The 12,310-nt window shown below is 56.0% G+C and overlaps 1 protein-coding gene across 1 annotated transcript; it reads right to left on the bottom strand.

Moving 5' to 3' along the window:
- Positions 1 to 4,095: 4,095 nt before the first annotated feature.
- Positions 4,096 to 12,102, bottom strand: CD300LG (CD300 molecule like family member g). The gene is made up of 6 exons (XM_040989201.1): positions 12,060 to 12,102; positions 10,970 to 11,305; positions 8,561 to 8,657; positions 7,810 to 7,922; positions 6,339 to 6,397; positions 4,096 to 4,209 (listed from the first exon to the last, which is right to left on the bottom strand). The coding sequence occupies exons 1-6, from the start codon at positions 12,100 to 12,102 to the stop codon at positions 4,096 to 4,098; spliced, it is 762 nt and encodes a 253-aa protein (XP_040845135.1).
- Between the last annotated feature and the right edge of the window lie 208 nt (positions 12,103 to 12,310).

The following is a 12,310-nucleotide window of genomic DNA, read 5'->3' as shown; positions in this document are numbered from 1 at the left end:
AAGGTCTAGGAGGGGTGTGGCTAGGCCGTGATGCTCTGGCCTGCCCAGCCCATGGCCCCTGATGCTGCCCAGCTCTGAGGCCTGGGTGTGTGTATGTATGTGTGTTAGGTATGGTCTGGGGGAGATTTGGAGGCCCCTTTGTGGGGGTTCCCTGTCAGCCCCTGTTTCTAATGAGACCCGTTCTCCAGCCGTGGTTCTCCCTCGATGTCTTTTTTCCCTTTCTGATTGTCCTCCTTGCCCTAAATGCCACCCTCAGTCCCTGGGGGAGGGCAGTTTTGTAAAATAGATTCCATGATAAGGAAAATACTGTCCTAGATGCCACCAGGCATCTCATCCTCCCCTCCCCCTCCCCGTGCTCCTTCCCCAGGCCACCTGTGCCCCTGTCTGATACGTCTGCTATGGTGTCAGCCAGATCTGACCCCTGCGCCACTGTGTGCCCGTGTTCTAGGGAAGGGGAGGGAGAATGAACAGAATATTTATTACAAATGTTAGAAGCATATTTATCATAGTAGAGCCTCGTTTGCATACGATATGCAAATGAGATATAAGGGCCCAGCCTGCTGTGCCCATCTCATTTGCATAGCTCTTCATACACTATGCAGCCATCTTTATATTCTTTGCTCCTAAGGTCAGTGTCTCTTTGATTCTTGATTCAGCTCTCCCTTGTGTCAGTCACACTCACCCTCAGCTTAAGGGATCTGGAGTGGGAGGACCTCAGGAGAATGAAGACTCCCCCCATCCATGTGTAGTCCCAGCCAGTTCTCTATTCCCCTGCTTCCCTACCCATCACATTCTCATTCTGCAGGGGTTTTTTTTTTCTGTTTTCCTATCTTTGATTAAATGTAAAAGAAAAGTCTTCTGGACTCTGTTTTTCTTTTCTTTTTTTCTTTCTTTCTTGCTTCCTTCTTTTTTTTTAGTAAAATTATTTGGTAGGCAGAGAGAGAGAGCTCTTCCATCCTCTGTTTGCTCCCAATATGGCGTACTGGCTGCAGCCAGGGCCATCCTGACCCCAGGGCCGGGGTCAGGGCAAAACCAGGAGCTGTGAACGCCATCCTGGTCTCACAAGAGCAGCAGGAGCTGGATTGGAAACAGAGTAGCCGGGACTGGGGCGGTGTCTTATCTCTGAGTGGGGTGGGAGAGGATGAGAGCTGGGGAGCATGGCACAGGTGGTTCCAGCAAGCACACTGGAGCAGCATGTCTTGGATTCCGTGCTGCCTTTGTTCCCTGAGTCCCACAGGGATGACCTTGGGGCCACCGCAACAGGTGATATGGAAGCCATGTGGGTGTCTGTTGTCTACCTTGCTGCTCTGATGAGGAAATCTGCCTGTTCTGAAGGGGCACTGACTTCCCAGCATGTAGGAGGCCTTCCCAGGCAGCTGCTTCTCCTTGGGTCACTGTCTCTTAATGCCCTGCTGGAACCCCTGCCCTCTCTCAGCTCTGGAGAGCTTTCTTCCCATCTCCTGGGGCACTGTGGATGCTCAGTGCTTCTGCATTAACCTTGACAGCCCGGCACATGCATTTCTGACCTTTTCCATGCCCCTCAGTCCTGGCTGCACACAAGACACCAGAAACAATCACCTGGAGCCCAATCCAGGGCGGTAGAGTCAGCTGAGGACAGCCATAGCAGCTAGGCACCTGCTCTATCGCATTCTTACCACATGACACCCATAGACAGGATGGGTGATGGTCCGAGCAGCCCCTTTCCTTTTTGTGACACAGTCATCCTTCACGTGGAGACTCTATGAGTGTCACTGAAGAACAAAGTAGAGGATTGTTCACAGATTCTATGAACTTAGCTTTATCTGCCCACATCTGTTAGCCAGAACCAGTCATGTGACTCCAGGTTGCTGCAAGGAAGGCTGGGAAATATAGTCTTTATACTGCTCGCTGAAGCCAGCCAGTCAGCCAGCCTTTCTGGTTGAGATTGAAACCTGGAGAGCAGGTTTGTTTATTTTATTATTATTTTTTTTGCTTATTTATTTTTAACCAACTCCTCAAGTGATCCTCATGATTCTAGGTTGCTGACCATAGTTAGTCTGTGTTGGCCATACCCTTGTGATGGAAGAAAGTTGCTTTTAGTCTCTACTTGGCATCGAGAGATTTTTGCAAATAAAGGTGGTTGAATTCTACTGGATTTTGCTCTTTCGGTCTTTTCCCTCAGCTGGTATGATCCTGTGTGTTTAGTAAAATGAAGGAATCTTGGCTGTATTCAGGTTGAGGACCATTTTCAATCCATTGCCATTTGCCATCCCAGCCTGCGTGGTCCCTAAAAGATGGGCAGGTGGGCCTCCTTTGTACCAGGCTGGGGGCTTTCCAGCCGCCAGTACCCAATGCCTGTTGCAAGCTGCATGTAGAGCCCCCTCTCCCTGCCACAGGAGCGCCCCTGGAGCTTGTCACAGCCCTGTATCTCCTCTCTGTAGATCTGACTTTCCAATAAAGATAAAATAAGTCTTTTTTTTAAAAATAATACCCATTTATCAAATGTTCTGCATTTTTTTTAACGATTTATTTATTTTTATTGGAAAGTCAGATATACAGGGAGGAATACTTCCGATGGAGCTCTCCATGCCTTGTCTCAAAGATTTTTCTACAAGGTGCATCTGTCCTTTGCCAAGGGATGTGGCCCTGGATGGCACCTTCTGCTGACCTCCATGCCACACCAACAGGGGCAAGGGCAGAGGCCACTAAGGATGCTCAGAAACACCCATCCACACCATCCCCCTGCGTCCACCACCAGAGTGGAGTACTGAAACCAACTGTCCCTTTAAAACTCCAGTGGGGCATGTCTGTAACTCCTCAGATGTCCCTCCCTCTGGCCAGTACCTCCACATGAGTAGGTCCTTCTTAAAGCCACTTCCCCAGGCAGACGAAGCTCTGGAAGGAGATTTAGTATTTTTCATAGCAAAGCCAGCCACGAATGAAATATCTCATGATGGGAATCGGTGAAACAAATGGAGGCACACCCGCAGGGCGGACACTTCCGCAGCTGATAAAACAGTTTACTTCCAAAGGGTTTGCACCACCATAGAGAAAAGCGCACAGTATAAGAATGCAGTAGGAAAAGCAGGAGACAGGGTTGCGTCTCCAACACAGCTGCTCTGGAAAAGTGCAAACAGGTCGAGGGACAAAAATGGAAGAGAACACAGCAGACAGAGATGCTGCCTGCCCAGGCCCGGGGCAGAGGGTGACTTCTTTCTGCTCCCATCACCTCTGCAGGGGGCCAGACCCAAGGGAGCATCAGGCTGCTGCTCTGGTCATGCACACACTCAGCTCTGAGAAGCTTCGCGCTCTCTAGGCCAGGAAGGAGCCAGAAATGCAGGCTGGGATGGGAGCATGGATAGGCTGCTGTTCCTCCAGCCCTCGGCTCACAGCCTTCCAATGTGCTCCTGACCTTGACCTGGGTCTGGGCTGGTCCTCGGGACCCTCCAGCTGAGTGTCAGGGTAGTAAACAGAGAGCATACCCTGGGCCATGCATGCCACATGCACACTCAAAGCAGGGGGAACTGGAGGGGTGATCAGACCCCTGGGGTCCTTAGGCTTGAGTGTAGGAATTGCTGGTGTACTTGTGAGAAATGCAGAGTCCTGGGCCCAGCCTCTGGAAGATGGTCTTGGTGGGTCTTGCTAGGGCCCAGAAAGGATATTTCTAAGTAGCTTTCAGGGAGGCTCCTTGCAGGTAGCTCATAGTTGGGACTGGAGGAGCCACATTCTGCACATTAAGAGAAGGTGCTGAGCCTGTGCTGGGAGGGAAGAGGAGGAGGAGGAAGCAGGCTCCAGAGGGCAAGGAGCTGGGCCTGTGGTTGGACATCCAAACGTGGAAACCAATTCAGCCCTGGTTCCCTGAGCCCTGCCTGGTTCAGCTGTGGGCCCTGTCCAGGGGCTAGAGCATACTAGGGCATGCTCAGTCTCCAGTGGGTGCTGTGGGAGTCCCTGCCCTAGGGCGGGGACAGGGGTGGGAGGGACTGGGTCCAATACGGCTGACCACTGCAGGAAGACAGTGGGGAGGGAGGGCAAAGCCCTGGATCATGGGTTACTGGCTTCTGAGGCAGTGGTGCCAGCCTGTTGGCTTCATGGCCTGGCCAGGGTCACACTCTGTAGCTACACGGAGACGAACTTGGAGAAAGCCAGCTGCTCCTCCGGTGTGCATGGTGGGTCCCCTGCGATCCTGTCCTCCTCAGCGAACTGGGAAGGGGTGGTTACTTCCTCTGGGGCCTGCAGAGATGACAGTGGAATGTGAGACACAGAACCAGGCTTGAGGGAGCCCGGGGTAGTGGCCGTGTCGGCCTCTGTCCACCTGCATTGGCCCACAGCCATGGGGTTCTGGCTTCTCTCCAGAAGCCCCAGCCTGAGATGCCTGCCAGCTCCCTCCCATCTCAGGGCCCACTCTGGCCCAAGAGGGAGGATCCCAATGGGCCAGAGCTCTGAAAGCCATCATTTCTGGTGAGCCATTCATTTGAGAACTCTCCTTCAGGAAAGAAAGGACGTGAGGTCAGGAGCCTCAGTTTCCTGGGTGAGCATGCTCAGGCCCACAGCCATGCTGGGACCGGCGGGGGAAGCATTGGGTGAGGATGGGGGAACAGCCCTCCTCCGCTTCCCCACATTGTCCACCTGGGAGCGGTCAGAACTCCGGAGCTGGGCTGGTGGGTAGCAGGGAGCCCCAGGAGGGGGGCTCTGCAGAGAGGGCGGGGGAGGAGCCCCCAGCTCCAAGGTGGAAGCTCAGTTTCCTCAGCTGTGAAATGGGAATAGAAGTTTCTTCCTCAGAGTTGTCACCAACACTCAGGACCCCGGCATGTCACCACTCAACAATGAGAATTTGGGGGATGGTGGACTTGTTTTCATTGTTGCTATTTATATGCTTTAAAACAGCCTGCAAGCTCACTGAGAGCCAACAACCATTCACCCAGTTACAGATGCAGCAGAAGAAATACTGGGAAGAACAATGGTCCCCGTGAGCCCTGACCCGCGAGGCTTCGGCCCAGGCAGGCCTGCCAGCCACTATAGGCCTTAGGACAGCAGCGCCAGGCTCTTCCCCATGAGGGTCCCACGCTGAACACATGGTTCAGTTAAGGGTGGAACAGAGGCACAATCCGGTGGCCGTGCTGCCTATGACCCACCTGGCTGCCCTCTGCCTTCTCCTGGCCCCTGGAGAGCATTCCCCAGATATAAAACCCATCAAGGTCATCTACAGATGCCACTCAACTAGGGAAAAGCCACAAGGGAAAGAGGCGGAGAAAAGGCAGACATTGCAGGGCCCTGTGCTGTCCCCTCCCTCATAACAGCGCAGGAACACGTGGCTGGGACAGGCGCACAGATGTCCCTGTGGCCCCCGGTCCTTGTTTGGTGGCCAGTGGCCATCCCGTGCCTACGACCTTTCCCTCATTCCCCTCTGCCTCCTTTGGCCTGGTGGTACTTCCTGAGCTGGCTGCAGCTGCTTCCTCAGCTCTGGAGAGCCCATTCCCACCACGGCCCCTCCCTAGAAGCTTTTGTCCTTGCTGGCGCCAGGAAAGACTCAGTAAACAGCCCGGGGCTCGGTGGTCTGGAGGTGCCTCCATCCTGTGGCCCCGCACCCTCCAGGAGTGTGGGCTGGGGAGGCCACCATGGCTTCTTGCAAGGGTCAGCGGACAACTCCTTCTCCAGGCAGGTGGGCCCAGGGATGCCTAGTCCCTCTACTCTTTGATGCCCAGATACCACCCTCAGCCAGGACCCCTGGGCAGCCACCTTGAGGTCAAAGCCAAAGAAATCCCAGAAGCAAACACCTGGGATTCTGGAAAGACAAGGGACAGGAGTCGAAGTCCTGGGTCCTGCTCTCCATCTGACCACTATATGCTGTGTGACCTCAGATAAGACCTGTACCTTCTCTGGGCCTCAGTTGTTTCTTTTGTGGGAGCATTGGAGGCTGGGGTGCTGTCAGAGTCCCTGGTCCCACCCTGGAGGGTTCAGCTTGGACCGGGGTGAGAGTGGGGGTGCATTCCCAACTCTGGTCGTTTTGCTGTGGGGGTGAAGCCTTGGCTGCATTGGGTGATCTCAAAGGCTCCCCAGCACCCAGGGCTCATATACTCTGATTATGCTCTAGCAGGAAGAGAAGGGGTGCCAGGAGTAGGGAAGAGATTCCCTGGGCAACTTGCGCCCGGCCTGCCTAGCAGCCACTGGGAAATCGGGCTGAGCACAGGCATCTGGCCCAGCATGCACCCAAAAGAGCCAACTCTGGGCCCTTGGATCCCTCAGAGGTGGGGAGCAAGACCCAGAGGTCCTAGGAGGAAGGTGCAGATGAGGGGCCCAGGAGCGCTGATTGACAAGTTCAAGGGCATTGGCACTGGGGCTTCCACCTGCTCTGTCCTCACCAAGGTGGAGAAGTAGACTTCAGTCCCCTGGCTCTTCTCTGTCTCTGAGGCCGGTTGAGCTGAAAGAGACCAAGCAGGAGCAGACTGAAGCAGAGATGGGATGGCCAGGAGCAGCCAGCCCCTGCTGCCCCAGGGAGCAAGGCCTGCCCGGTGGCAGCCAGTGGACAGTGCCTTCCAGCACAGTCCCCTGGGAATGACCAGGCTGTGGAGATTGTCATCCTGGGCAGGAAGGGGCTGCATGCTGTGCTCACTGCTTCACAAGCCTGCAGGATGCCCAGACATTTCCTGAATCTGATCAATTAGGTTGAGGTTGGAGCCTGAGAACCTGCATTTCTGGAGGCTCTGGGGCCACCCCTGATGCTGGCTGGGCCACACGGGGCAGGAGGCAAGGCGCTTGGTGGCTCTGAAGTTGGGGACTGGGGATGTTTCCTCCTGCTATGCTCACTTACAGACTTGGGTAAAGGGCCAAGTTACCACCCTTTTCTGGGCGGGGGCATTTGGGAGGCAGGTATGTGAGTAGAGGTCACACAGGGAGGCGGCGGGAGGCAGGCCTGGCCACCTTCACTTGGATGACTGGATAGCCATCTTCCTGGCTCTGTCGCCTCCTCGTTGTGCAAAGGCAAGGCAAGCTGCCTCATTACCAAGTGCCTCAGTTTCCTCTCTGGTGAAGCGAGTGCACTCCTAGGTCAAGGAGACACGTTCCGCACCTGGGCGCAGAGCGGTGCCTGGTGTGTGGGGAGGCTCCGGTCCCCAGACTTTGGGGTCATTCTTTCTGTCCGTGCAATGCATGTGGTGCAATGGGGCAGCCCAAGCCCACCAGGCTGTCAGGTCGTGACAACAAGCATTGCAGACCTGGTGTGAGACAGCCAACGTGGGTTCTGCACCACTCACACATTCATAGTGGTCCCCAGATGCAGTGATGTTTTGGTTAGAATAGGTTAAAGAAATGACAACAGTTGCACTAACTTCATCTCTTTTTTTTTTTTCTTTTCTTTTATGTGTTTAGAAAATGTTCAATTACCGTGTGGTTCAAAGTCTCTTATATCTGGGACTCTGGGCAGCGAGGTGACTTGGCTGAAGTCACACAACTCAAAGGGCAGAGCCAGGACTGGCTCTGTGGTAGGCATAGGGTGACCATGTCAATCCTGTTCAAGTGCTCAGTCTTGCATTGCTCCATCCTCCCCATCCTGCCACTGCCCGGAGGGCAATCCCACACAAGGAGGTAGACTTGCAGACACTGGACATAGATTTGCCAGGAGGCGGCACTGGGGAAGAAGCCGGGAACCCCTATCTCTTGCTTCCTCTTAGAGATGCTTCTTTCTCATGTCGCTGACCTCATGGGCTGGCAGGTGTAGGAGAGCCCGATGCCCACCTCTCAGATGGACACACTGAGGTTTGCAGTCTTGCCAGGGGCGCAGGGGTCGGGGAGCCACCGCAGAACTCAGGGAGCCTTCCACCCACCCTCGCTCACCTTCCTTGCCGCATCCGAGCATGTGGCTGCCCAAGGCGATGAGGCCCGCGGCGAGCAGGAGGCTGAGCAGCACGAGGAAGGGAGACAACATACGGGCTGTGGGGATGGTCACCCTGCGGACGGGAGGGGAGGGGCGTGGTGCTTGTTACCAGGTAAGCCAGCCTAAGCAACTTGGCATCCCAGGTGACCCCTTGCTGTGGATTCCAGCTCTGCTGGGGCAGAACTGACCGCCCGTGGCCGTCAGCTGATCCTGTTCAATGAACAGAGACTCTGAGGCCAGGCTGGCTCTGCTGCTTTCCTGGTGGGCTACCTCGGGCAGGTGACCTAACCTCCCAGGACATCGATCTGCTGCCCTGGCAAGAAGCTGTGATGAGGACAGGTGATGCTCCCAGTACAGTATCCCACACCCACCGGGCACAGTGGGCTGTCATGTGCTGACTTCCGCGAGCACTGTCCCCTGAGTGGCAATGATCCCAGGTCCACCTAGCGAAACTGACTCCTAAAGGGATGGAGCAGCTTTGCCAGATGACACTGTGGGACATGGTGGCCTGGATCCAGCTGGTGTCCCTGGTACCAGTACTGCCACCCACAAGGGCAGCCCTGAGTTGAGTCCACCCAGTTGTGTCCCTGGTGTCTCCCAAGGAAATCCCTGGGCTCCCGGGGCCAGGCCCGACTCTAGATGGCAAGAGCCAAGCACAGTTACAACCCCTGAGAACCCCACCTGCAGTGACCCGGGCCACAGGGGACTCACCTGGCCTCGGAGTTGCTGGGGGCGGCTGCAGCATCCTCTGCTGGGGCTGTATGCAGTTCAACGGCTGGGATGGAGCTTCCTGGGTGACTTGGGGTCCCTGTGGCCAGAGAGGTTTCTGGGTTCCTAGTGCTTGCTACACGCCCATACGGGAAGGTCCCTGCAGGCAGAGAGGTGCCTGGGTACCCGGTGCTTGCTGCCCGCCTGTATGGGGAAGTCCTTGTGGGCAGAGAGGTGCCTGGGTACGGGGTGCTTGCTGCCTGCCCGTATAGAGAGGTCCCTGCGATTGAAGATGTTTTGGCTGCTGCATTCCCCTGCTTGGTGGTGGCGACTGTCGGGTGGAGACCAGCAGAAGCTATAAGTTCAAAAGCCATGCCTCAGCACCTTGGAACCCCACCTCCCCAGACCCCAGAGTCCTGGTTATCCCAACATCCACCTCCTAGGACAGCTTGCAGGGCCTCTCACTGGGTCTTGCTGCAGGCATTCTGAATAGGATCATGTGGTGGGTACGCCCCACATCTGCGTACTTTGCTGCCACTTTTTGTACCCCCAGACATATTCCCATCCCCACTTCCATGACCTGGCTTTGTGACCACTCAGGGACCACATTCCTGACCTTCCCCTGCAGTCCTGGCTGCTTGTCACCTCTTCTGATCCTCTCCCACACTTACTTCCACCCTCTGTACCCCGATCAGCTTTTGGTCTCCTTCAACAGTGGGGCAGGATGCAGGCCCTGGGGCGCGCACACACACACACACACACACACACACACACACACACACACACAGCACATCCATTTGATGACTCATTCCCCAAACAACTACAACAGCTGGAGCTCGTCCTGAATGAAGCCAGGAGCCTGGTCTCCCATGTATGTGAGGGGCCCTGAGGAGTTGGGCCATCTGCTGCTGCCTTCCCAGGAGTGCCAGTAGGAGCTGAACAGGAAGTAGAACAGCCAGGACTCAAGCCTATACTTTGTTATGGGATGACATCACACGAGCTGAGAGCCTGGCACAGAGCGGCTGGGCACAGATCCTCCCGGGGGAGCAGGGTCTCCTGTTCTCCTTCCTCTGCAGCTTTTTTCTGACTCAGTCTCCCCACGAGGCTGGGACCCCTCAAGGGCAAAGGCACAGCCCAGGGAATAGACGCTGGAGGTAGCCAGCCCATCATCAGTGCCCTCCCGGCCTTTCTGGGTGCCAACCCAGATGACCCCATCTTTGCCACCTCAGGTCTAACACTTTATTCTCAGATTTTCTGAGTAGATGACAGAATCTTTTGCAAAGAAGAAGTAGTTATTGTCTTTCCCTCTGTATATTTCTTTATCTTCTCATAATGCCTTGGAGCAGTGACTCATGAGAGAAAGGATCTGAGCAGAAGAGATGCTGGCCTCGTTTCTGTTTTCTAGAAACACCACGGCCATTGGCCACTCTGAGTCATGGCCTGTCACTAAGCAGTGACCAGCACACCATGGCCACTCTTCAATTCTCCCGTCCCACCTGCCACTAGAGAGATACCAACGAGGCCTGTCACGGGAGGAGAACATTTTGCTGCACATCTGCAGATGCTGTCAGCTGTTTGAGTACAGTAGGATTCAAAGAGAGCTTTATGGGGCTGGCATTGGGGCGCTGTGAGCTAAGCCTCCACTTGCAGTGTCTCCATCCCATATCAAAGCAATGGTTGGGGTTCCAGTTCTCCTTTAAGGCACCTGAGAAGGCAAGGGAAGATGGCCCAAGTCCTTGAGCCCCTGTCACCCAGGCTAGAGACCTCTCTCTCTCTCCCTCCTTTTCTAGGTAGTTCTGCCTTTTCAACAAACACACCCACATCTTTATTGCCTCCTTTCCCACCCAGAAAAGGTGGACACCAAAGCCGCAGCCACTGGGCTAAGTCCTGGCTGCTCCATCTCCTGCTGGGAGGCCTTGGGTAAACCCTGGCAAGCTCCCCAGCCCCAGTCCGCAGCTGTGAGCCGGGAACACAGAGACCTAACTGCCCTGACTGCCCACTGTCCTGTGCCTCATCTGCTTTCTCGTCACTGACTCAGCAGGCCCAGTGGGGTGCCAAGTGCCCAGGGAGGTGCTGCTCTCTTGTCCCAGCCCCTGGGCTTCATAAGTCCTCCTTCAGGTCCCCACCCCTAAGCTTTGAGATCTGGCGAGGAGGAGGAGGAGGAGGAGGAGGAGGAGGAGGAAGGCGGGCTGGGTGCAGGTTGCCTATCTACAGTGAGACCGATGCACACCGCTGGGGCTGGGCTGCAGCCCTGGCTGGTCTGACCTTAGACCCTGCACTGCCCTGCCCAGGGCGCGCCCCAGACTAAAGGACAGCATAAAGGGGCTCTGAGCCTAGACCCCCGCAACCATGCCAATGCCCGCCTGTGGGGCTAGCGCCTCTCCCCTGTCTTGTGCCACGAGGCCTCCCTACCTGGAATGACACGCACAAAGACTCGGAAGAATTTATGGGAGCGCAGCTTCCTGGCTCCACACCAGTACTCCCCGGTGTCCATGGGAGTGAGGGCTCTCAAGGTCACGGTGAATAGGCGCTCTTCCGGGCTGTCGCGGATGGACACGCGGCCCTCTGTGGTCTCGCTGCCGTCGTTTGCCGCGTGGATGGTGCCGGAGCAGCGCGACAGGAACATCCCAGCCTCGCGGCACCAGTACTTGCTGTGGGCGCGCAGCTCGTCCCCGTAGGTGCACTGCACTGACACCGAGTCGCCTTCCAACCCGGTGACCTCCTTCGGGCCCTGCAGCGCTCTGTAACCTGCAAAGGCAGCGCAGGTGGAGGCTCCAGGGTCCCGGATTCGCACAAGGCCCCATTTCCCAGAGGGTTTTCCCTGCTGCCCTTCCGCCTCCCTGGCTCCCTCGAGGAGACCTGGGAGCAGGGCTGCTCCTGGTTCCCTCACATCCTGACAGCCCGTGGTTTGAATTCCAGCCCTTAACCGCTGGACAAACTTTAAGGTTTCTCTGGACTTCAGATGACAAAGATGATAATGTCTCATTTCCTCAAATTTCAGACATACCATGATTGTAAGTCCCACTAACAAAAAAGTTCATTGTACAACTGACATGGGGCTAAGATGCAACCTGATTTTAGGTGCCAGGTGGTAAGGAACCAAGAGAGCAGGGTGGTGGATGGATGCCATAGCCATGTGGGAAATTCGGCTTTCTCAGGGTTGTTCGCTGGGAGATAATCCATGTCTGCTGAGCTATGCAGGGTGGGGTGGGGGTTTCTGGGGATGCCCCGGCCTTGGCTCCAGGCTTGTCTGGAGTCGGGGGGAGGGGGGGCTTCCGGCTGCACAGTTTGGGGACAAAACCTGCCCCCTTTTCCCCCACATTGCAGATGCAGTACCCTTTCTGGGGCTGAGCATGGAGGAGGAGGGGCAAGGTCACAACTACATACAAATCAGAGAAAGGGGATGTTTTTGGGGTCCTCTCTCTGCTGACCCAAAGGGTGAGCTGGGTCGTGGTCCCCACATCCCCCTCCCATCCCCTTCCCATCCCCCTCCGTGGCTCACCTGGGACCACCAGGCAACCCCACAGCAGGATGAGGGGCCACATGGTGGGCGATGGGAGCAGCGCTGTCTCCTGGAGCTCCTCTCGGGGCTGTGGGGGATGTAATTTCCTGCAGATCCCAGATCAGTATCAGGAAGGGAGGGGAGGGGCCTGCGGTCACCTCTGCTTGCCACCCCCCCCCCCCACTGCCTGCAGCCTGGGAGGCGCCTGGTTGCTTCCTGAACTTAATTCCTCCTAAATTCGTGCTCCTCCT

The sequence above is a fragment of the Ochotona curzoniae genome, unplaced genomic scaffold (assembly GCF_017591425.1).
Source record: "Ochotona curzoniae isolate NIBS_2020 unplaced genomic scaffold, NIBS_Ocur_1.0 contig_520, whole genome shotgun sequence".
Classification (NCBI taxonomy): Eukaryota; Metazoa; Chordata; class Mammalia; order Lagomorpha; family Ochotonidae; genus Ochotona; species Ochotona curzoniae.
The sequence above is the reverse complement of the archived record's forward strand: the minus strand, read 5'-3'. Positions and strand labels throughout refer to the sequence as shown.